Below are 23,412 nucleotides of genomic sequence, written 5' to 3'. Positions count from 1 at the left end.
TAACCTATCTCACACGGTTGTTGCGAGGGTTAAATGGGGAGAGGCAGAGCTGCTTGGAGGAAAAGATTGGATATACATGCAATTTTAAAATCCCAAACCACACAAGTGCAGAGGCAGCCCTGTTCTTCATCCCAAGTACAGTGGTACCTCGGGTTACATACGCTTCAGGTTACAGACTCCGCTAACCCAGAAATAGTACCTCGGGTTAAGAACTTTGCTTCAGGATGAGAACAGAAATTGTGCTCCGGCGGCGTGGCGGCAGCAGGAGGCCCCATTAACTAAAGTGGTGCTTCAGGTTAAGAACAGTTTCAGGTTAAGAACGGACCTGCAGAACGAATTAAGTACTTAACCCGAGGTACTACTGTACTGCATCTCTCCAGAGGTAGGGAGCACATCCAGCCCCACCCATTGAGCTTTCTGTGTGCACCTCTAGACTTCCTGCCATATAAATGAATGGCTGCCATTTGCTCCTACGGGGGGAAAAGAAATAAAAATTACTGAACAGGCTGTACTCATGGTATTAAAAAAACCTGTATTGCTCTTTGAGGCCTCCATAATAAATGGGCTCTTGTTTTGCATACACACACGGAAAAAACAACATAAAATAGAAAATTTATGAGCCATTTAATATGGAGAAGGCGAGAGAGAGAGAGAGAGAGAGAGAGAGAGAGAGAACAAAAGACATAATAAATTGAGAAGGCAGAATGCTAATTTGGTAGTGCAAACAAAAACAATGAATACAATCAAAAATCAATGAAAGCATAATCCTATGCCTATCTGGTCAGAAGACCCACTGAGTTCAGTGGACCTTATTCCTAGAAAAGATGGTTTGGGACTGTATTGCTGTTCTATAAGAGGTTCCAGTCTCATCTGGCTCCCAGCATGTGGATATCACTTTATGACCAGCTGAGCTTCACGTGGTGTCCTGCTTCCTAACATCTCATCTGTCTCCTAGCATATGGAAATCAGTTTATGAGCTGGTGCATATGGCAAACTGCCTGCTTCACAGCTCTTAGCTCCACTTCTGCGTAGGGTAAGCAGTAGATCTGTATTCCCAATGACAGGTTGGTAGCAGCTTCAGCTTCAGAAAGGCTTTCAAGATCAGACAACAAAGATCTAGGGTGTCAACAGTAGGCGTCTTTCATCTCCAAGGCCCCAATCAATGCTGGTGATAACGTAGCCAGGAACCCCCATCTCATCTACAGACAGGATGTTGCATCTCAGAGACATTCCGTCTTGAATTTCTGCCTCAGAGCTTTCTGCACGTTCTGGATCTTCTCAGTGATCACCGTGTCACTCAGATGGTCCCCAAACTTCTGCTTCAGCAAAACCCTGATGATTTTGATGCACCTCTCGTCCATCATGGGCTTAGCCTCCCGGAAGGTATTTCCCCGCCTCCCAGTGATGGAATGGCTCTGTATATAGTCAGAACTGAAGAGCTTGTAGAGGAGCGTTTTGCATGCAGTGCTGATCTTCTGGTCAAACCGGATGGCCTCTTTGAGTTGCCCCCTGGTGTACCCATTGAAGAGTTCGGAGGCCTCGCAGGGATGGCATGCGGGCTCTTGCTCTTTAAAGGAGGAGGCTTCCAGGTACTGCACTTTCCGCTTCAAGGAGAGGACTTCTCTCTGGAGGCTGAGGACCATTTGTTCAAGCTGCTCAATCTTTTCTTCCCTAGAGGAGTCAAGCAACAACATGGATGGCTTAAAAAGGGGGGGGGGATAGGAGGGTAGACAAATTAATGCATGATGAAGCTATCAGACCAAACTGCGGGAGGCAGTGGAAGACAGGAGTGCCTGGCATGCTCTGGTCCATGGGGTCACGAAGAGCCAGACACAACTAAACGACTAAACAACAACAACAATAGCAGCAATAGCAACAAACTCATTTTAGCACTTAAGAACTCCCTTGATTAATCAGATAAAGGACCACCAGTCTAGCACTCCCTTTTAGAACATCAATTTAGAACATCAGATGTCTGGGGCACTCACAGACAGAGAATGGACATGACAGCCTTTTCTTATTCTTTGTCTCCAGTCCTCAGCACCTGGTACACAGTGTGACATTTTGCTTCTAATGGAGGTTCCATTCAGCTGTCATCACTAATAGCTATGGACAGATCCATTGTCCAAAAACATCTCTCTCTCTCTCTCTTTCTATTTTTGTCAAGCCATCTAAGTCAGCTTTACTGAACCTTGTGCCCTCTAGATGTCCAAAATTAACTAGCTCAGATGCAAAAACCTCAGAGCTACTTCTGGAAGTAGTCCTCATAATTGCCAGGTGAACTAAAGGTGAAGGATGTTCATGTTTGGGTAGAACTTTGAACACTTTCTAGTTCATCTTCACATTCATTCCCTCCCCCCTGCTACCACCAGCAGGAGGTCTAGAGCCTTAGCTTTCATTAACAAAAAGGGAGAAGTCAATTATATATCGCCTTACCCCACATGTGCCCACTCAACCACTTTGATAAACGGAATTGGCACCACTACACGTGCCACATAGTACCCGTTCCTCATGTATAAAAACTCAGTCATTTAATGTGGCAGCACCTGCACATTGGAACTCCCTGCCTATTGAGATCAAGCATTGACCTTCACTGTACTCTTTTTAAAATAAAAAAAAATCTTTCCAGTAGCACCTTAGAGACCAACTAAATCGCCGAAGAATTGATGCTTTTGAATTATGGTGCTGGAGGAGACTCTTGAGAGTCTCATGGACTGCAAGAAGATCAAACCTATCCATTCTTAAGGAAATCAGCTCTGAGTGCTCACTGGAAGGACGGATCGTGAAGCTGAGACTCCAATACTTTGGCCACCTCATGAGAAGAGAAGACTCCCTGATGTTGGGAAAGATGGAGGGCCCAAGGAGAAGGGGACGACAGAGGACAAGATGGTTGGACAGTGTTGTTGAAGCTACCAGCATGAGTTTGACCAAACTGTGGGAGGCAGTGGAAGACAGGAGTGCCAGGCGTGCTCTGGTCCATGGGGTCACAAAGAGCCAAACACAAGTAAACGACTAAACAACTAAACAACAACAAGTTTGTTATTGGTATGAGCTTTTGTGTGCATGGGACGCAGGTGACGCTGTGGGTAAAAGCCTCAGCGCCTAGGGCTTGCTGATCGAAAGGTCGGCGGTTCGAATCCCTGCGGCGGGGTGCGCTCCCGTCGTTCGGTCCCAGCGCCTGCCAACCTAGCAGTTCGAAAGCACCCCTGGGTGCAAGTAGATAAATAGGGACCGCTTACTGGCAGGAAGGTAAACGGCGTTTCCGTGTGTTGCACTGGCTCGCCAGATGCAGCTTTGTCACGCTGGCCATGTGACCCGGAAGTGTCTCCGGACAGCGCTGGCCCCTGGCCTCTTAAGTGAGATGGGCGCACAACCCCAGAGTCTGTCAAGACTGGCCCATACGGGCAGGGGTACCTTTACCTTTTACTTTTGTGTGCATGCACACTTCTTCAGATACATGCACATGAAAGCTCATACCAATAGCAAACTTAGTTGGTCTCTAAGGCGCTACTGGAAGGAATTTTTTAATTTTGTTTCAACTACGGCAGACCAACATGGCTACCTGCCTGTAACTTGTACTCTTTTCAGTGCCTGTTAAAAACATTCTTGTTTAGACAAGTCTACCCAGATGCTTAGAAAGTTGAGGTAATTTTATTCTGTTTCGGTATTTTAACGTGCATCTGTTTCTAAGTATGGTTGTGATTTTTAAAATGATTTTCGTGTTTTATCTTTTTGTAAACCTCTTTGAGGGTTCTTTACAATCAAGCGATCTATAAATTTAATGAAATAAATAAGTAAATTATGAAATATAAAGAAAGTTAGGAAACAAAATGAGGTGGCAACCTTCTCTGGCTAATTAGGCAGATATGAAGGTGCTGCTGTTGTGAACGATACTTAGTCACACTCGCTGCTACTAAGCAATCAGAAGGAAGGAACACGAGCCATTTCCTGTATTTTCCTTGCTGAAGAGATTTGCTCTCTTCTAACAGGAGCAGCTTGCAGGAAGAAGTACAGGGATAGGAAGAGAGCAAATGGTGCATTGCACCTTTACAGCTGGGACAAATTAAACTGGGCAAGCCTGTTCTAATCTGGAAATACAATTATGAGGAAAATTTCAGCTGCTGGCATTTTTATACCAGACCTTTAATTACTGGTGTGTGGCCCCTGATTGACTTTTTCAGCCTGTACTGCCGCACAGCAGTTCTGAATGTTGTGAGAAATTGCCGAGGATTTGACCCTGAGACTGAAAAGGGTTACTCAACCCTGGCCTAAGTGCTATGATGAATTAAACATAGGGGTGTCACAGTCCACTGCTGGAACTGCCCTATGTAGTTCTAGCCAGAAGGAAAACAACAGCATGTGGGTTAGGAACCCACCTGGTAAGTGGCTGGTATGTGATTCTGAAATATTTCGCTTCTCTGCCACCACGAGCAATGCTGGACACTCCAGCTAGAATCCATCCAATGGAAAAGCCAGGTGAGTTTGTGGGCCTGAAAATTGCTATTAGGTTTCCAGGCATGTCTAATCTATATCCCATTATATTCCCTCAAGTTGCTAGAAATGCAATTAGGGGCAGATGGATCTCTTCCCTGCCAGATTACCTTTCCATTTCACAAGCATTGAAGACTTTCTGAGCCACCTCAAAGCCATCCATTTCCAGAGAATTGGTGTCCTTTGACTTGTCACAGCTAGAAGAACAAACAGATAGCTGAAACAAGTGACTCCAGAGTTCATTAAAAACAGCAACAACCCACTATCTTTAGACCAAGAGAAGATTATACGGTTTTGTTTCATTTTGTGTGTGTGAAGTGCTGATATTGATGGGTGCAACTGGAGGCAAACTTGGGCAGAAAAGCAAATGTATTTTTCCCCCTTTTTGGTTAGTGTATACACACACACACACACACACACACACACACACACACACATCTTTCCTCCATCCAGACATGCATGAGACATTATATCAGATTCTATTGATACATTACAAGCAGTCAGAAACACCCAAGGAGGCTGCATAACAGAGCGAGAAGGGTATGTGGCCTGGGAAGGGTGTGGAGCCTAGGGAAACTCTCAAGGGCCAAACAGAGTGGCTGCCAGGACCACTTTCAGCTTCTGGGTCTGAGGTTCCCCACTTGTGTCTTAGCACAACCCTCCTGCACATTATGCAGCTCACCTGCTTTCATCTCTAGCTGAGCAAAATATTCTGTAACCATCTTCTTCTCCCAAGTGTAAACAAAATTCATTCACCATATGCACATCCTCCAAGGCCTGTTTGTATATATTGACCAGGAAATCTGCACAATTACCTCTCCATAGAAGGATTATGTGCACATTATCCATGAGGGCTGGTGAATGTGCACCATGGCTGGTGATTATGCATATTCACCACTCAAGTTAAAATCCTCTTAACACATTTTGTCAGGAATTGAATTGCACTCCTAATTAGGGATGGGTGAATCTGTCAGTTTTGGATTCTAAATACTCCTCTGTTAATGTTTCCACATTTCTTTGGAAAATTTGCCTAATAGATACATTCCTTCAAAGCGGTTTTCCCTTATACAATGCATTTTTGTGTTCTTTCATTAATATATGCATTTTTAGGGACACTTTACCCTAGTATATGCATTTTTGTACTTGGACGGAGAACAGCATTGCAAAATTCAGAGAAGTGCAAATTTCAAAGGTTGGCTGTTGTCAGAGCTGCCCCAAGGTCCCAGCTCACAGAGGACCAATGCCAGATCGTCGTTATATACAAAAGTCTTTATTGAAGTTCAGTTTCCATTTCAAAGCCGTAGCGCGCAGCTCTACGTCTTAAACCCTAGACCGCCGAAGTTCCGTCTGAATCTCCTCCCCCCTGACACCAGTTTAAGATTCTAGCCCTGCTCCACCTCTTCCTCTGCTCTCTCCTCCTCTGGGTCCTCCTGTCTGCTGAGGCATTCCCCTTCCTGGACTCTTCTGACGCTGAGTCCCCTGGCTCCTCCCCCTGCCTCCGGCGGGCTTTAGGACCTGGTTCCCAATCCTCGTTCTCTGCTGTCCCGCGCACCTGTACATTTGAACTTGGCTCTCGCGCCAACCCAGTGACCTTCCTCCTGACCGTTACACTGCTTCTATCACTGCTTCCCTCTTCCGGGATGCTGGCTGGACCTGACCTCCCCTCCGTTGCCTGACTCTCCGATGGAGGCGTGGTCAGCCCTGACTCATCTTCTCTCCCTGCTGGGGGATACGCTGACCCCGATACCTGGGACTCTTCCCCCCCCCACTATGCTCTGGTGGGGAAGCTGGTCCTGATCTCCAACTGCTGCTTTGGGAGTCCCTGCTGGCCCCTTGCTTCTGGAGTGTCCCCCTTGGGACCCCCCTTGCCCTGGCCACCGGCGCCCCCTTCTGTGAATCTTCCGATTCGCTGGAGAGGCTCATGGAATCTCTCGGGCCACTGTCATCTTCTCCTACGCTGCCCTCAGATTCTTCCCCTTCGCTCTCCATTTCCTCTCTTCCCTGTGCTTCTGCTCCTGAGCCCCTGACATCCGTGTTTTGGAAATGTGGATTACATAGCTTGGCCTTTAAACGTGAACCAAATTGAACTTCTCCCCAACCCCTACTCCTAATGAAAATGAAAATGCTTGATCTGTATACCATGACACATTTGTACAATTTGGGGGTGGGAGGGGGGATACATTACCTGTTTATGAAGATATGTTTCTGACATTGGGCCAGAGGATCATCAGACCTCCTCCTAGTTGCAATGTTAGTGTAATCTAAAAAAGAAGATAGCATAAGGAAAGATTATATAAAATTAAACAGGGCAGATGAAAACCCCTTTGTTGTTCTAAGTGCATTTATGACCACCACATTAAAGTGATGGTCTTCTAAGGATTCAACAGCATTTAGGTACCCATTTTGATGTGTGATTTTCTCAGTTATTTGACAGAGATACTGAGGAGAAGATCCAGTCTAATGTTACAGTAGAGTCGGCTCCAAATGTAATTCAATATAATAATTATAATTATTTATTTATTTATACCTCGCCCATCTGGCTGGGTTTCCCCAGCCACTCTGGGCGGCTTCCAACAAAGTATTAAAATACACTGGTCTGTTAAACATTAAAAGCTTCCCTAAACAGGGCTGCCTTCAGATGTCTTCTAAAAATCTGGTAGTTGTTTTTCTCTTTGACATCTGGTGGGAGGGCATTCCCCAGGGTGGGTGCCACTACCAAGAAGGCCCTCTGGCTGGTTCCCTGTAACTTGGCTTCTCGCAGTGAGGAAACCACCAGAAGGCCCTCGGCGCTAGACCTCAGTGTCCGGGCAGAATGATGGGGGTGGAGACGCTCCTTCAGGTATACTGGACTGAGGCCCTTTAGGGCTTTAAAGGTCAGCACCAACACTTTGAATTGTGCTCGGAAACGTACTGGGAGTCATTGTAGATCTTTCAATAATGACAAATGCATCTTCATGCTCAGGAACCTCATATATGCTTCTATGCTCTCAGGAAGCCCCTCAAATCCACAATTCATCAGTCATTTCAATGAAGGGAGAAGAGCCACAAGGTCATTCCTTTGTATGTGTTGGGTTTCCTCCTTCACATTGGGGAAGGAAGCCCTTGCATGGGAGAAAATTCTGTATGCAACTCATGTGGGAGGAAAATATATGATCCTTGTGACCCATGCATGTGGGGTGAATAGCAAAAGAATCAGTATTCAAAACGTGGGATTAAACTCACTCTCCAGCAGGAGAGAGCCTCCAGTAGCAGAGTTTAAACACTTAAAAGTTAAGCAGCACTGTGAAGCGTTAGGAATGTAGGCTGTTAAATCTTTTTATCCCAATCAGTCCACTTGCAAAAAACTCTCCTCTTCTTCTGACCCACTTAAAATGAACAGACCAAGCTGCGAAGTAAGTTTAAAAGCACGCCAAAGGTCAGATTCATGAATTTATCCAAGCAGCAGCAAGGAAAACACAGGCAGAACACTCTTGTGGAAACCTTTTGGGAAAAGTGTATTTCTTGAGGTTTGATGGCTCAAAATGCCACTTCATTTTGAGTAATACCATAAAATTGTAAACCAATGGAAAGATAATTTATTGAAGAATGTAATGCAACAAAGTTTGTTCAATTATCTGTATTCTATCAAAAGTTATAGCCAAATAACCAGAAAAAGGAAGCACAACTTGCTTAGGGTGATTGATTTCATTTGAATGTAGCCAATGAGCAGGAGTGTTTAGATAGCCAATCAGCTGTTATGAGCCATCAAACCTTGGCAATACACTTTCCCCAAAAGGTTCCTACAATTTTGGCCACTAGTGTAGCTTCAAACACATGCTCTAAGCATGGAGCACGTCTTCCTTGATCAGTTACATGGCATGGAGTGAGAGATAACAGGAATAAGTCTTCACTTCCTCCCTTATTGGAGAAAAGGGAGAGTGATCTAGTTGAGCCTAGGACTTCAACTCTATTGCCTTAGCTTATGGGTAGGCAAACTAAGGCCCGGGGGCTGGATCCAGACCAATCACCTTCTAAATCTGGCCCGCGGGAATCAGCGTGTTTTTACATGAGTAGAATGTGCCCTTTTATTTAAAATGCATCTCTGGGTTATTTGTGGGGCATAGGAATTCATTCTTTTTTATTTCTCCAAAATATAGTCTCCCCCCACCAAGGTCTGAGGGTCAGTGGACCGGCCCCCTGCTGAAAAAGTTTGCTGATCCCTGCAGCTCTTTCATGCACTAACTAGCACTCATGCATAGTTCTGTTTGACTGCAATTTGACTGCAAGTTGTTAAGGCAGCAGAGAGCATTGTTGGCTGCCCACTCTCCACCTTAGAGCAGATTCATGCCACAAGGTGCCAGAGGAAGGCACTGGACATAGTAAAAGATCCATCGCATCCTGGTCACTGTCTCTTCGAGCTCCTGCCGTCGGGACGGAGATACAGGACGATGAAGACAAGAACGAGCCGTCTTAAGAACAGCTTCTTCTCCAGAGCGATCTCGGCCCTGAATGGGAAGCCTGGACTTTGAAAGTCATCTAATCTTCCTTGCTGATTATACTGTATTGTTTTTAATTAGTGTTTTTATAGTTGTTTTGATTTTGTGTGGAGTGCCCTACCTGGGTGGATGGAGCAGTCAAGTAATTTCGTTGTCCCCAAGAGGGGCCAATGACAATAAAGATATTATTATTATTATTATTATTATTATTATTATTATTATTATTATTATTAATTTCCCACAACTCAGAACACATGGCATATGAATTAGCGGGCTCATATGCTGGGAATACAAATGAACGTAATCATCTCACATTTGCTGTACACCTGTTGCACCCTCATTCCATTCTTTGATCATAACAGATGTTTTACCTCTGGTTGCTGGGCTTGGCCTCGTTGTTCCTCTGAATGCCCCAGCAGAAGATATTGTTAGGAAAGAAGGCGATACATGAAAGGGAGTAGAAGAGTGAGGAGTGGTTGGCTCAGAGGAATGGGACCTCATCATGACACCAAGGGTGCGCACCTCTCTAAGGCCAGAAGAGGTTGCAGGATCTTGCTGAGGATCAGCCTCTTCATCTTCCACAGTGGTCTCGACATCTTTATCACTGGGGCATTTCTTCAAACTGTTCCCTGGGTTCCACTTGGGAAAGGACTTTCTGGACCTCTTTGGCTGTGGTGGCCCCAGATTCTGCACTGCTGACTGATCATCTGAAATCAGGAGAAGTGCATCAAACAATAACACTGTGTGTGTTATTCTTGCTTGTACAGTGGTACCTCTGGTTGCAAACGGGATCCGTTCTGGAGGCCCATTCGCAACATGAGAAGAGCGCAACCCGCAGCTGTGCGTCTGCGCACGAGCGGGTAGCAATTCACCGCTTATGCGCATGCGCATTATGTCATTTTCCACGTCTGCGCATGCACGAGTGACGAAACCCTGAAGTAACCCTTTCTGGTACTTCCTGGTCGCCATGGAAAGTAACCTGAAAGAACGTAACATGAAGTGGATGTAACCAAAGGTACCACTGTACAGATTTTTTGGCCAAAGAATTGCACTGTATAGCATGATTAGAGTATTCCATATTGAGAATTACCTTATAAAGACTAGTCTGTCTAGTCCCACATTGTCATCTACTGTGATGGGCAGTGGCCTTCCAGAAACTTGAGCAGGGAACTTTTACAGCATCTGCTACCCAAACTTTTTAGGAATGTAGGATGGTATCTTACACCTAGTCAGAGCATTGGTTGATCTAGCTAAATATTGCCAGTGCAGACTGGCAGCAGTAGGACCAGCTGCCCAGCAAGCATTCTACAAGTACAGAGCAGCATGTGTGGGAAGGGCCAGGAAGAACATTTATTGATTATTACATTTGCACCCCATCTTTCCTCCAATGCTTCTCTCGCTCCTCTTTTTATCCTTGCAACAAACCCGTGAGGTTGGTTAAGCTGAGAGACAGTGTCTGGCCCAGGGTCTGGCCCAGGGTCACCCAGTGAGCTTCATGGCTGAGTGGAGACCAGAACCCCGTTCTCCTAGGTCCTGGTCCAACACTCTGACCATCACACTGCATGTTTGTGTGTGTGTGTTTTTTTTCTTTCCATTGGACATTTCTCTAGAGCTCTGCAGCCTCCCTAGCTGCCCACACTTCCTGATATGTAAAAGAAGCCAAAGGAAGAGTTATCTTCCCCAGTTTATCTAGTTATAGGAAAGTGGGAAGGCTGCGTAACAAGTGTCTGACATTTGTGTGCTTGCTGATTTTTCTTCTAAGGAAGCTGACTTCCTCTTTTAAAAACAACAATTCACAGCTGTCAGGTAGAGATGCCAGTTTTAGTTTCTCCCAGTTTCTCATTTTTCCAATCTTAAATTCTACATATCTCCACTTCAGTTTGTGATTAAAAAAAAAAAAGTCCTCATGAAAATACATCAGCATTTTAGTATGTGTTTCTCTTGATATACACATTTCTGCAAAGCCATTTTCTCCAATTAAATGCATTTTTGTATATTATTTTCACTACCATATGCATTTATATGCAAAAATTAGCCAAGTATCTCATGCTTGTAGACATTTCTTGGCCAGAGAATTGCACTGAATTTTGAAGGCTGTGTTTCGGTTCACATAATCATTTTGAAAACAGCAAATTCAAGTAGATAAATAGGTACTGCTCCAGCAGGAAGGTAAACAACGTTGGCTAATGTTGGTCACATGGGAGGTAACTAGTGAAGAAAACAGCAAATTCAGTAAATCCACATTTAAGTCCCTGTTTAGGGAATTTTTTAATGCTTGAAGCTTTATTCCGTTGAGAGCTGCCAAGAGTGGCTGAGGAAATCCAGCCAGATGGGCGGGCTATAAATAATAAAATTATTATTATTATTATTATTAGCAGTAGTAGTAGTAGTAGTAGTAGTAGTAACTGAATCTATTCCCCTTCCCCTTCATACTGTCAGGAACATGGTAGATAGCCTCCACATCTCCTCATGCTTATAAGGAAGCTCAACCAAAAATAGGGATTTTGAGGATGTTCAGGCACCCAGGGAGGCTGCAGAATGAAGATCACTGCCGAGATGATTTGTGGAATGAAATAAAGGACAGCCAAAAAAGTATTTTGGCCACTTCGGAAGTAAGGTAGGGATGCCCCATCTACGAGCATTTCACGATAATGATCTCTCCCCTTTGATACAATTTTCAAGTGTAATATCTGTTCTCATTTATTAGTGTAGAATGGTAGGGGAAATGCAGAAGGAAGTTTTGGAACCATACTAATTTAGATCCTTTTTGAATTATGTTTTGAAAATTTAATACTGGACTGCCCTGAGCTCCTGCTGCACAATTAGGGATTCTGCTTACCCAACATCTCCAGCAGTTCTTTATCCTCTTGTAGCTTTTTCTCCAGGATATATTTATGCTCTGTTGGAAGAAAGGCCTTTTAATATTCATTTTTCACCTCCACGAGGGTTGCAGGCAAATCCATCCCACTGTGCTGTAGAACCGTCATCAACTTTGGCCCAATACAAAATTTTGACAACAATAATACATGCCATTGACTTAATGCTTTGGAATACTCAAGGCAATTCATATACAGTGGATTGATTCCAAGTCATTGCATGAGCCTAATTCTGGCTTGCCCAACAAAACTTCCCCTTTTTCTCCACATTGCCACCCCTGGCCCTGGTGCAAGCCCTCCCCATCCCCAAATCTGCTCTGAGGGTTTTCTCACTTCATTGGTGCAGATTTCTGGTTGACTGAGGCACAGGGAGAATTATAAGGATGGGAAATTCCATATGCACAGTGATTTCATTGGATCAATTCATTGTTTCAGAATTCCTCAAAACAGCCATGAAATCTGCCCATTTTGCAGATGAGCAGACTACAGTCAAGAGACAGAAGCATTCCAAAGGCCCATTCAGTGAGCTCATAGCAGTGGCAAGATATGAACTAAGGACCTCCTGATCTGGTTCATGGCTGGTCTTCTGCAGCCCAGCTTTAATGAATATTTACTTGGAAGTAAGTCCTACCAGGTCTAACAGGGCTTATTCCCAAGTACATTTGTACAGGACCACCATTTTAAATCACTCTGTGACACTAGTTACCTTCAAGGATAAATTAGGAAATTTCTACTCAGATTTTGAGGGAAGAAAAAAACATTTGATTAATTGTGGGGAGACAGAGCCACACTTTTCTGGGTCTGCAGTGAATGCTGGTTGTTAGTCAAGCTGTGTTGTGGATGTAAGGGATGCACAAATCTCTTAGATGTATATATCTCCATTTTTTCCAGACTTAAGCTCAGTTCACCACATTTGCACATGTTCGTAATATTAAAAAATCAGCATTTTTGTCCTCATATTCCCTAATATATCTATTTTTGCAAGCAATTTCCTCCTGATATAATGTATTTTGTATACTATTTATATTAACATGTGTATTATTATTCTTTATTTACTACATTTACATCCCGCCTTTCCTCCAAAGAACTCAAGATGGCTCAGGGTTTGAAGCGCTTATGCTGAGAGGCAGAGACTGGCTCAAAGTCACCCAGTGAGTTTCATGGCTGAGAGGGGATTCGAACTCTGGTCTCCCAGGTCCAAGTCCAACGCTCTAAGCACACTGCCATGCAGTGCTGCACACTTTCCCTTAATGCGCACATTTTTTGTTCCCTATTTGTGTTGGAGAACAGCATTGCAATGATTGGAGAAGTGCAGATATTAGTTGTGTTGCGGTTCACATGCTGCAAATTGCTAAAACCAAACGTATCCTGCATCCCTCGTGGATGCCATCCTTTGATCCCTTATGGGCACAGGATGTCCTGTTGAGAGTCCTGGGCTGTTCAAAGTTGATAAGACCTGGAAAAAGAGTTTCAAAGTTTTGGGGTTCTTTCCTCTTTGAGCCGATCAACGGAGGAACTTCTGAGATCTTGGAGAGGAAATAGAACAAATTTTGGAAGCAGTTCCTCCATAAAACCCACCCATTAATGGTGTTTGTTTGTTTTTACAATAACGTAGCTATATAGTGAGCTCTGCTTACCGCTTATTCCTTCCACGATTCCCCAATACAGACCACTGAAGCCTGGGCATCGGGCCAGAACTTGCTCCCCAGCCTCATAGAGGTGGAAAGGTTTCCGTGGTTCCTTGATGTTTTCAATGTTGATAACACGGCTTCCGTCTGGCCAGCTGATGAGAACATAAAGCTTGGCAGCCATTGGCAGCTGGGTCACTTAAGATAAGAAAGAAGAGGCAGGGAAGATCTGAGGGAACAATTCACATGTCTCTTTCTTGAAAGGAATAAAACCACCTGTCAATGCATTATGAGTTGGTACTCTAAGCTTTCTGTAAATGGCTAGCAAACACTTTACCTACTGGCACATGCCTACAGAGTTTGAAATCGAACCAATGGAGAGTTACAGCGCCTGCTGTGGCTGTAGAGACATGTTTTGGGAGAGACATGTTTTGTTGCAGTTGGGGCAGATGAAGACATCCGATTGTGCTGTTGCAGACGCACCTTGACATTTCTTCTCTCTACGCTTGTCCCAGTGGTCTTTGTCAGTTTTTAAATGTATTTGTTGTGTTTTGAATTTTTAACCGCTTCTGATTATCCTCTGTGTGAATCGCCTTCAGATGGCGGTTTAGAAGGCAAATAATAATAATAATAATAATAATAATAATAATAATAATAATAATAATTTATTTATATCCCACCCATCTGGCTGGGTTTCCCCAGCCACTCTGGGCGGCTCCCAATCAAGTATTAAAAACAATACAGCGTTAAATATTAAAAACTTCCCTGAACCTTCAGATGTCTTTTAAAAATAGGATAGCTACTTATTCCTTTCACATCTGAAGGGAGGGCGTTCCACAGGGTGGGCGCCACTACCGAGAAGGCCCTCTGTCTGGTTCCCTGTAACCTCACTTCTCGCAATGAGGGAAACGCCAGAAGGCCCTCGGCGCTGGACCTCAGCGTCCGGGCAGAATGATGGGGGTGGAGACGCTCCTTCAGGTATACTGGACCGAGGCCGTTTAGGGCTTTAAAGGTCAGCACCAACACTTTGAGTTGTGCTTGGAAACGTACTGGGAGCTAATAAATTAGCTGTGATCAATATCAGAGTTCAAGGGCATATCTGGAGTGAATATCTGGAGTTAGCAAAATTAACAGATATAATAAGGCATAAATCTAAAACTATGGTACAGAAACAATGGGAATGCTTAAATGAATATTTACACAAACAGGGATCAAACACGAAAGTTTGGTTGTGCTTAGACTAACCTTGTGAAGAGTACAGAGAATACAAAGATTATTGAATCATTGAATCATAGAGTTGGAAGAGACCACAAGGGCCATCGAGTCCAACCCCCTGCCAAGCAGGAAACACCATCAGAGCCCTCCTGACATATGGTTGTCAAGCCTCTGCTTAAAGACCTCCAAAGAAGGAGACTCCACCACACTCCTTGGCAGCAAATTCCACTGTCGAACAGCTCTTACCGTCAGGAAGTTCTTCCTAATGTTTAGGTGGAATCTTCTTTCTTGTAGTTTGGATCCATTGCTCCGTGTCCGCTTCTCTGGAGCAGCAGAAAACAACCTTTCTCCCTCCTCTATGTGACATCCTTTTATATATTTGAACATGGCTATCATATCACCCCTTAACCTCCTCTTCTCCAGGCTAAACATGCCCAGCTCCCTTAGCCGTTCCTCATAAGGCATTGTTTCCAGGCCTTTGACCATTTTGGTTGCCCTCCTCTGGACACGTTCCAGTTTGTCAGTGTCCTTCTTGAACTGTGGTGCCCAGAACTGGACACAGTACTCCAGGTGAGGTCTGACCAGAGCAGAATACAGTGGCACTATTACTTCCCTTGATCTAGATGCTATACCCCTATTGATGCAGCCCAGAATTGCATTGGTTTTTTTAGCTGCCGCGTCACACTGTTGGCTCATGTCAAGTTTGTGGTCAACCAAGACTCCTAGATCCTTTTCACATGTACTGCTCTCAAGCCATAGATGGACTATGAAAGAACTTAAGGAAAGGAAGTGACTGAAGAACAGATGTAAAGGTGAATTAGCTAACCAAGAGACATGTGGTGAATGCGGTGGAAGTCTTTTATAATATTTTAACTAGGATTTATATATTGCAATGTTTGAAGTATGAATTTGGAATTATTGATTATGAAAAGTATTCTTCTTTCTTTCTTTTGTCTCTTTCTTCTATTTTTCGTCTTTCTTCTTTTCTAGTCTGCATTCTGGAAAATTATGTAGCTAAATGTTTTTATGTATGGGTTTTTTTTGTAACATCTAATTAAATTTAATAAAAAAATTTTAAAAAGAGTTCAAGGGCACATTCCAGCCAGGCAAAAACAGCTGAGGGTGGGAAGCAGTACCAATGAGGGGTGTGGCCCTTGGGATAAGGGGTGTGTCTGAGGAGTGGGAATGACCTGGGGAGAATCCTGAAAACCAGGTAGAAAGGGCTAGAGGGCTACATTTGGCCACCAGGCCTGAGGTTCCACATCCTTGAATAAAGAAGGCTAGACACCATATTTGCTGACACATCTGATATTATATGGTTCATATGAACATTGAAATCAATAGTCTTACCTTCTGTCCCATTGCTATGTGAGATGTCATGGACAGCTGCAAGACGCTGGGCCTTTTCAGTGGTGGCACCTGTGGAAAGTCCTCCTGATGGAGAATCACCAGGCTTCCCCTCTTTTTGTCTCTAGGCATCTACTGAAGATCTTTTCAGAAAAAGAAATCAAGCTTTTTTCATTTTTTAAAAACTACCTGCTTGTTTGTTTGTTTGTTTGTTTGTTTTGAAACCATTTTATTTGATTTTACAAATATAAGTTTATGTCAATACCAAATAGCTATCCATATAAAGAGATTTCTCTGAATCTTGAGCCTTCCCCCCATCTCCTCCTATCGTCAACATTTTCAGCTACATTTCATAATCTGTATTTTGTATCCATCCATATTATCCATAGTAATTGCTACATTACAAGTGAAATTAAAATCCTGCTAACGTTTTCATCTGCTTACAGTGGTCTCCTAAGGAAATGACAATTTTTCCCCAATTCTTTTTTAAAGCTTTTGTCCTCTTGGTTCCTGAGCTTTCCAGTCAGCTTTGCCGTTTTGGCGTAGTCCATCACTTTGGTACGGTAAGCTTTTTTCATTATTAACAACCTTCTGTTTGTATGGGTTGCATTAAAACTGCTATTTTAGTGCTGCTATTTTCTGTACTATGTTCTATTGTTCTCAGGACTGGCCTAAACAATGATAGATATCAGATGTGAAAATCTAAATGATTCTCACCACACAATCAGTGTGGAGTGCTATAAACTGGCCAAGTTATGTTTGTATCTGCGCCAGAAAAAGCTCACAAATGCCTTTCCCTGGGAGACAAATATACAATAAAAAACAACTTTTTGCTGCCCTCTCGTGACACTCAAAATCGGCTGCCTGAGGAGGCTGCCTCACTCTGCCTAAAGAAAGGACCAGGCTTAATGGAGGCTGCTTAATTCTATTTTGCTTAATTTTGATTGAGCTTAAAGCCACAGAAATGTTGATCTAGGGCATAGATCTCATGGATCTTCATGGGTTTTTTTACACAGGACAATGAAACCATCAACAAATCATAGGACACATGTATGAAGGCAGGAATGACCCATGATTTAATGTGGTTACAAGGATGCATAAGGATATTTTTGAGCAATGACAGTGCTGGAAGGCAGAAGGTCCACTATTTTTACAGCTCAATCAAAAGAGACAAATGTGATCTGTGATCTGATGGAGATTTGGGGAATGAACCTCTGGGGGAAAACCCATGAAAGTTCAATTTTACTGGATCCAATGTGTGTGCATGAACATGCCTCCCTCCTTCCTAAATTTTGTGCCACCCCACTTTCTCTCCCCTGCTGTTTCCTCCCTCCCAGTTATTTTGTTTTCCTCTCCCAAGTCTCCCAGATCATTGCCCTTCCACTGGCTCGGTCTATCTGTTCCCCATTTTCCGGTAGCCATGATGGGCTATCAGGGAGAAGACATTTGCAGGCATCAGGTCTAAGAGATGCAGGACAGAAACTGATCATTCCCTTTCAAACTCTCTAGAGTCTGATGTTGTTCAAATTAGCCTTCTTGATTAAAAGCCTCAATCTAATTTAAACATTGCTCAGTCCCGCTCCAACAAAATCTTTTAATTACCATCCATGTGGAAATGTTCGTTACGGAGATGTTAAAATTCTGCACATACCCTCACTCCCCCGGCCACAAACTGATGGTCCTGAAGCTCCTGTTTACGCATTTTGCAGTAGCTGTTTTTGCTCAAGCATCTTTAGACCCAAACCACAGGAAGTATTAACCACTGGGAGTATACCCTGCAAACAAATAGCTTTTCTTCTCTGGATCAATGCACCAGTGCAACCACAGAAATCGCAAAAGGAAAGCCCCAAACCAAACCCTCCAGCTGAGATGGCAGATCTTTTTAAAATACTGATTTAAATCTTCTAAAACTATTTGCCTGAATTACACACGGCCCTCATTTGTGTGGGTTGTGTGTGCTCTGGGCTGCCTCAGTGGGCACTGGAGGCTGTGTGTCAGTGCATACGCAATGCATTTGCAAGCCATGCATTTGCAAGCTGCATGGCCACCAATCCAATCCACAAAGGCCCCAGTTCTGGCTTTATATGGAAATTTAGAAAGGTGGGGGGGGGAAATGCTCCCCCTGAAACTCAAGACCCCATTTGCCTATTGATTCCAACCTTCTGCTTTTAACCAGTCACCAATTCATAAAAGATCCTGTTCTCTTATTCCATGACTGCTAATTTCACCCCCTTTGGCGAGGGACTTGGCCAAAAACATAACATCTACCACAGGGATGGGCAACTTGTGAACCTCCAGATGTTGTTGGACTGTAACTTTTATCAGCCCCGGCCAGCATGGTCGGGGCTGAGGACTGATTGGAGAGTCCTGGAACTGGAGAGTCCTGGAATTGGAGAGAACTGGAAAGTCATAGGTTCTCCACCAATGGTCTGTTGGATTGCCTGTATCAAAATGCTTATTGACACTTGGAAAGAATCTTAGAACTCTGAGGGTCCCCAAAGGAAGAGAAAATTCTTGGATAGCTTTGAGGAAACAAGGAAGAGAGATGGTGAGGGAAGACCATGTTGCTGCCAAGGTAAATAGTGTACCAAAGTGAGATTTCAGTTTCTCCATTTTATATGTAGTTAACAGTATTTCTCCTATTGCTTCAGTGTGGGTTAGAAGGGTCTAGCATGCTGAACTCTCCATGTGAATTAAGGGCCCTCAAATGTTTGAATGCAGAACACAGGAGAGATAAATGATCCTTGCACATGGTGGACAAGATTATGTGCACTAACCAATGTTCAGTCTGCTTTGGTGCGAGACTCGTGCTACTTATGCTCTGGTCTTTGTTCAGCTTGCTTCATAGCCCAAAGCTCCCCCAAATACCAAGGAACCACTTGGGCTCCACAAGAGAGGGTGCTCAAGAGAGAGAGTGTCATCTTCCCATTTCATCTTGCCATTTCATAGCAAGAACAGGACTTTGATGGGATCATCAGCTTTCTCTGTCGCAAAATCCCCCAGAGCATGCAGGGATACTATACATCAGGTTCCACCAGTCTCTGAGAGTGGGTTATCCAAATTGGCCCTCACCCTTATAGGGGAGAATTGCTGCTACCACTCCAAACCTTGACAGATAATGGTCCAACCATGGCAAGGGAGTGCATGTACCTCTGCTCCATCCTTCATATCACTTGGGGTAAAGACAACATCAAGGGTAGTTTGCCCAATGTGTTGGATCAATGACCATTTGAGACAGCCCAAAGGTTGTCATGGAGGCCGTGAACTCTCCCAATGCCCAATGTTGAAGTCATCCAGAATTATCATCATAGGGTTCTCCAACATGACATCAAAGACCTAAGCCTCCATCCAGGTACGAAACATTATTACATATTCCATCCAGGCAAAAACATTCATGGAAGGAGCAGAGCCATAGCTGTAAACGTTTCCATTTTTTTAAAGGGAAATTCCCTTATTCCAAATAGGATTCCTTGCAAGAAAAGGGAAAAGTTGACAGCTATGAGCAGAGCTGGGATCCTGGGAGCATAGACCTGTGGATGGGGGGAAGGAAAGGGGTGTGGATTGGGAAAGGCTCTGAAGGCTATAGAAAAATAGGGCCACATTTGGTTTTCAGGTCTGAGGCTCCCTACCTGTGTCCTATAGAATAACTCTTATCACTAGGAATCTTCTCCAAATGCTCAGCTGAAAACGGATTCCCTGCAATTTCAAGCATCTCTTCTAGCCTGCCTTCTGGAACAACAGAGATCAAGCCCACTCCATCTTCTGCATGACAGCTCTCCAGATATTTGAAGGCAGCTATCAGTTCTCCACTTAATCTTCTCTCCTCCAGGCTAAACGTAGCCATCTCTTTCACCTGCTCCTTCAGAGACAGACCCATCACCATCCTGACTGAATTCAAATTAAAAGGATTTTATGTATTTTATTTCTCTTATCCAATTTCCTTTTGCACTGGTTGCTCTTGCCTCTCTGGGATGCTGCCTTAGAAACACAGCAAACTGTTTTATATGGAAGATTTTGGGTAGGTAGTTCCCATTTCTGGAAGATGGGCTATTTGCTTGTTCTGAGTGGGATTGCACACCCGTCAAAGGAGCAGGTACGTAGCTCCTGGGCACATCCTTGCCATTAGAAAACCTCAGTGGCTACAAGTGTCTTTTGCCAGTTTCACCTGATACACCAGCTATGTCTGTCCACATCTAGATCAGGATAAATATGGTCCATGCATTAGTAACCTCAAGACTGCATTACTGCACTGCACTCTTGCCACGAATTCTGCAGTACTACTAGGGTCAGGCTTGGGTTGACAAGTCCTGATGCAAGAGGAGGGGAAGCTGGGGAAAACAGTGGGAAGGCCTGGATGGTGAGGAGCTGAGCTGCAGAAGGGAGCGCTCCTCTTTCTACTCAGACTTCAGTTGCTTGCGGTGAGGGATCGAGGATGCTTGGCCTCCCTCCCTTGCTTTTCTGCAAAGTGGACAACCTCAGTGGGGGACTCAGGAGGGCTCTGTGCAGCCAAGGGGTGAGCCAGAACCAGAGGTGGCAATGACTGAAGAGGAACCTCAACAGAAGAGTATAGTCTTTCCACCTAAAACTAGACACTGCCTTTGCATAAGGGAGCAGATCCATCCAGCCCAAAGAAGCACACTTTTGCAGCCCCCTACATTCTTGCAGGGTGAGTGAGCCTCGTGAGCGAGCACACCACACCTCATCTTTAAAAGCTTGGTAAATGGGGTGTGGAAACTGGTTGGGACATCTTTGTTGCTTCTGCTCAATTCTGAACTTCTGGCCCTTCTTATCACTTCATTGTGACATCAGTGGATTGGCAGATGAGTGCCCTTGCCCACCTGTCAAACCTGGCCCTGGAGTGGGTGGGTAGGGGAGAAAACAATACAGCCGGTTAGCCAGATTCAGCTCCAATGCCACAGATTTCAGAATTCCACCAGGTAGGATTTGGATTCTGTGGAATGGTCCAACCCTCAAATTCAAGGTCAGAAATGGGCCCTAGATTCATCAGGGCCCATCAGAAAGCAAGCTCAGAACATATCAAAACCACAAGTAAACTGATGCCCACAGCATATGTTTCCGATGTGCTCAGCTACCTCCTGACAGCAGCCATGCTTCATTAATGGTCCAGGAGAAGGGAGAGCACCACAGTGGCAGTTGCTAGGCAACCACATCCCACATGTAGGATGCAGAAATATCGCCAGGCCAGCGCTGTAGCTTGCAAGTGTTTCCTAAGAAAGTTGGTTGGGGTCATTCAGCAGATGGTTGCAAACTGTCCCTTGCTTCCAAGAGCATAGTCATTTCCCAAGGTCGCAACATTTACCATAAACAGAGACATCATTTGCTCTTCAAGTCTGGGAGAGATTTTTTCTTCCTGCCAGACACTGCATGCATTTTATGATACAAATAGTATCTTGACCATCATGCGTTAGTTGCAGGGAAAGAACCCTGCCCCACTAAATATTTACAATAGGATGTGCAGAATCCCACCCCCTTGAGAAACATGCTTCTCTTTGAAATGTTCTGGTCCTCCTTCATAAGTTTCTTATGAAGGAACATGCTTCTCTTTGAAATGTTCTGGTCCTCCTTCATAAGTTGCATTTCATACTTAAGGCTAAAACATGGAAGGGGGATGTTATGTGGCCCTGCCCCCAGTGTGACTATTCCCACTATCAGGCACCTGTGGACTTTATCTTCAGACCACCACTGGATGTCCAAAGGTCAGGTTGGGTGGGGCCCTGCTCCCTTCCAGATGTTCCTGGACTCCATCTCCCTTGAGCCAAATGGTCAAGGATAATGGGAGTTGTCGTCCAGGAACATCTGGAGGTCCCACCATATGTTGTTGGACTACAATGCTCAATAGACCAAAGCAAAATGGCCAAGGTCAGAATGATGGGATTTCTAGGCTAGGAACATCTAGAGGGCACCATGTTCAGGAAGGCCACCTGGTTAGATGTGGGGAAACTTCTAAATTGAGCCTCTGATCCTCTCAAGTTCTCAGAGCATGAATCTCAGGATAGGTCTATTAGTCATGGTGGCTAAATGGAACTTCCAGGTTCAGAGGTAGGGTCCCATGAAATACCAACTGCAAGGGGAAAATGCCAAAGGAGGGCTACTGCCTTTATGCCATCCCTGTGGGCTTCCTAGAGACATCTGGATGACCACTGCTGGGAAGAGAATACAGGATCAGACAGACCTTTGCACTCTACTGCTTTTCTTGAGTTATCCAAACTTGCCTTTCAGTTATGCCTTAGAAGAATATTGGTAGCAGATGACTTGCCCAAGTAGAAAGCTTCAGGTTTTATTTTGGGCAAAATGAGAAGCAGGAGCTGGGTGGGAGGAGAAACAAGTCTATGAATTGAATGCCAGGGCAGCCGTGTGTGTGTGTGTGTGTGTGTTGATACTGCACAGCCTTCAGAAGCCATAACCAGCTTTTCCTGCCCCCCGGGCTATAAGTGTCGTTTGAGCTTGGGTGCCCCTAATTTCAGAAATGAAGCTGTTTCCAGAAGGTTTCTTTGGGTGGGGTTGGGGTGAGGGTGGGGAGGCAGGCAGGCAGCTCCCACAAAACCATCTCTTGATGGTATCAGGTGGTTTGGAGTGCTAGTCCCTCAGAGGAGTTTCCCCCCCTTCAGTTTTTAGTTTCAGGATAGCAATGAGCCAACCAAGTCATGCACCCAACACCCAAGAGAAAGAGAGAGGGAAGGAGAGAGAGAGAGAGAGAGAAAAGGGGTGGGTGGGGGATGAGAGGGAATTGAAAGGAGAAGTCCCACGGCCATCAAAAAAAGTAAGAAGTACAAAGTCCTTGCCTGCTTTCCTTCGGAGTCTTCTTCTCTCAAAATGTCTGCTGAGGGTAGAAGTGGAGGTTGCCTTCCAGGTCTCCTTCTCCTTTCACCACCGTTCTTTGATGGGCTTCCTTTTGTTTGCAACCCCCTGCCCGCCCCAAGCAAAATCCCACCCTACCACCCTGAGATAGAGTTACAGCCCCACTGCCCTCCTCAGACCTCCACCCCCACAGCTGCAAAACAAATAGGTCTTTTGCTTTATTACAAACCAGCCCCCCCCCCAAACCCCAAACACTTCCCTTATGGGAAGAAACAACAGAAAAACCGGGCTAAAGACAAAAAAGAAAAGAAAGGGGGGGTGATGAAATCTTGGCTGAGAAGAGGGGCTTCTTCTCCACCTCCTCCTCCTCCCCCCCCTTTCCGCAAAGCATGAATAAACCTTGCATTTCCATGAGTTATTCATGAATAATTCATGGCTGGGGTGTGGTGTGGGGGGGAAATGCATGATTAATTCAGGTTCATGCATTATTCAGGGATAATTCTCGAACATTCCTGGTTAATTCATGTTTGCCGAGGGAGCGGGTGAGTCACATCGCTGGCG

General features: G+C 44.6%; 1 protein-coding gene across 2 annotated transcripts; it reads right to left on the bottom strand.

Annotated features, from left to right (window-relative positions):
• Positions 1 to 686: 686 nt before the first annotated feature.
• Positions 687 to 23,204, bottom strand: LOC310847092 (uncharacterized protein). 2 transcript variants are annotated; one of them, XM_083744592.1, is made up of 8 exons: positions 22,836 to 23,204; positions 16,036 to 16,175; positions 13,480 to 13,668; positions 11,806 to 11,865; positions 9,338 to 9,673; positions 6,677 to 6,752; positions 4,602 to 4,688; positions 687 to 1,671 (listed from the first exon to the last, which is right to left on the bottom strand). In XM_083744592.1, exons 3-8 carry the CDS (start codon positions 13,652 to 13,654, stop codon positions 1,221 to 1,223), a joined length of 1,185 nt encoding a protein of 394 aa, XP_083600718.1. In that variant the 5' UTR covers positions 13,655 to 13,668; positions 16,036 to 16,175; positions 22,836 to 23,204; the 3' UTR covers positions 687 to 1,220. The 2 variants fall into 2 exon arrangements, with proteins under 2 accessions (XP_083600718.1, XP_083600719.1); XM_083744593.1 differs by lacking the exon at positions 13,480 to 13,668.
• Positions 23,205 to 23,412: the final 208 nt, after the last annotated feature.

This window comes from Podarcis gaigeae (genome assembly GCF_964106915.1).
Source record: "Podarcis gaigeae genome assembly, chromosome: 6".
Lineage (NCBI taxonomy): Eukaryota > Metazoa > Chordata > Lepidosauria > Squamata > Lacertidae > Podarcis > Podarcis gaigeae.
Note: the sequence above shows the minus strand (reverse complement) of the source record. Positions and strands in the feature narration are given on the sequence as shown.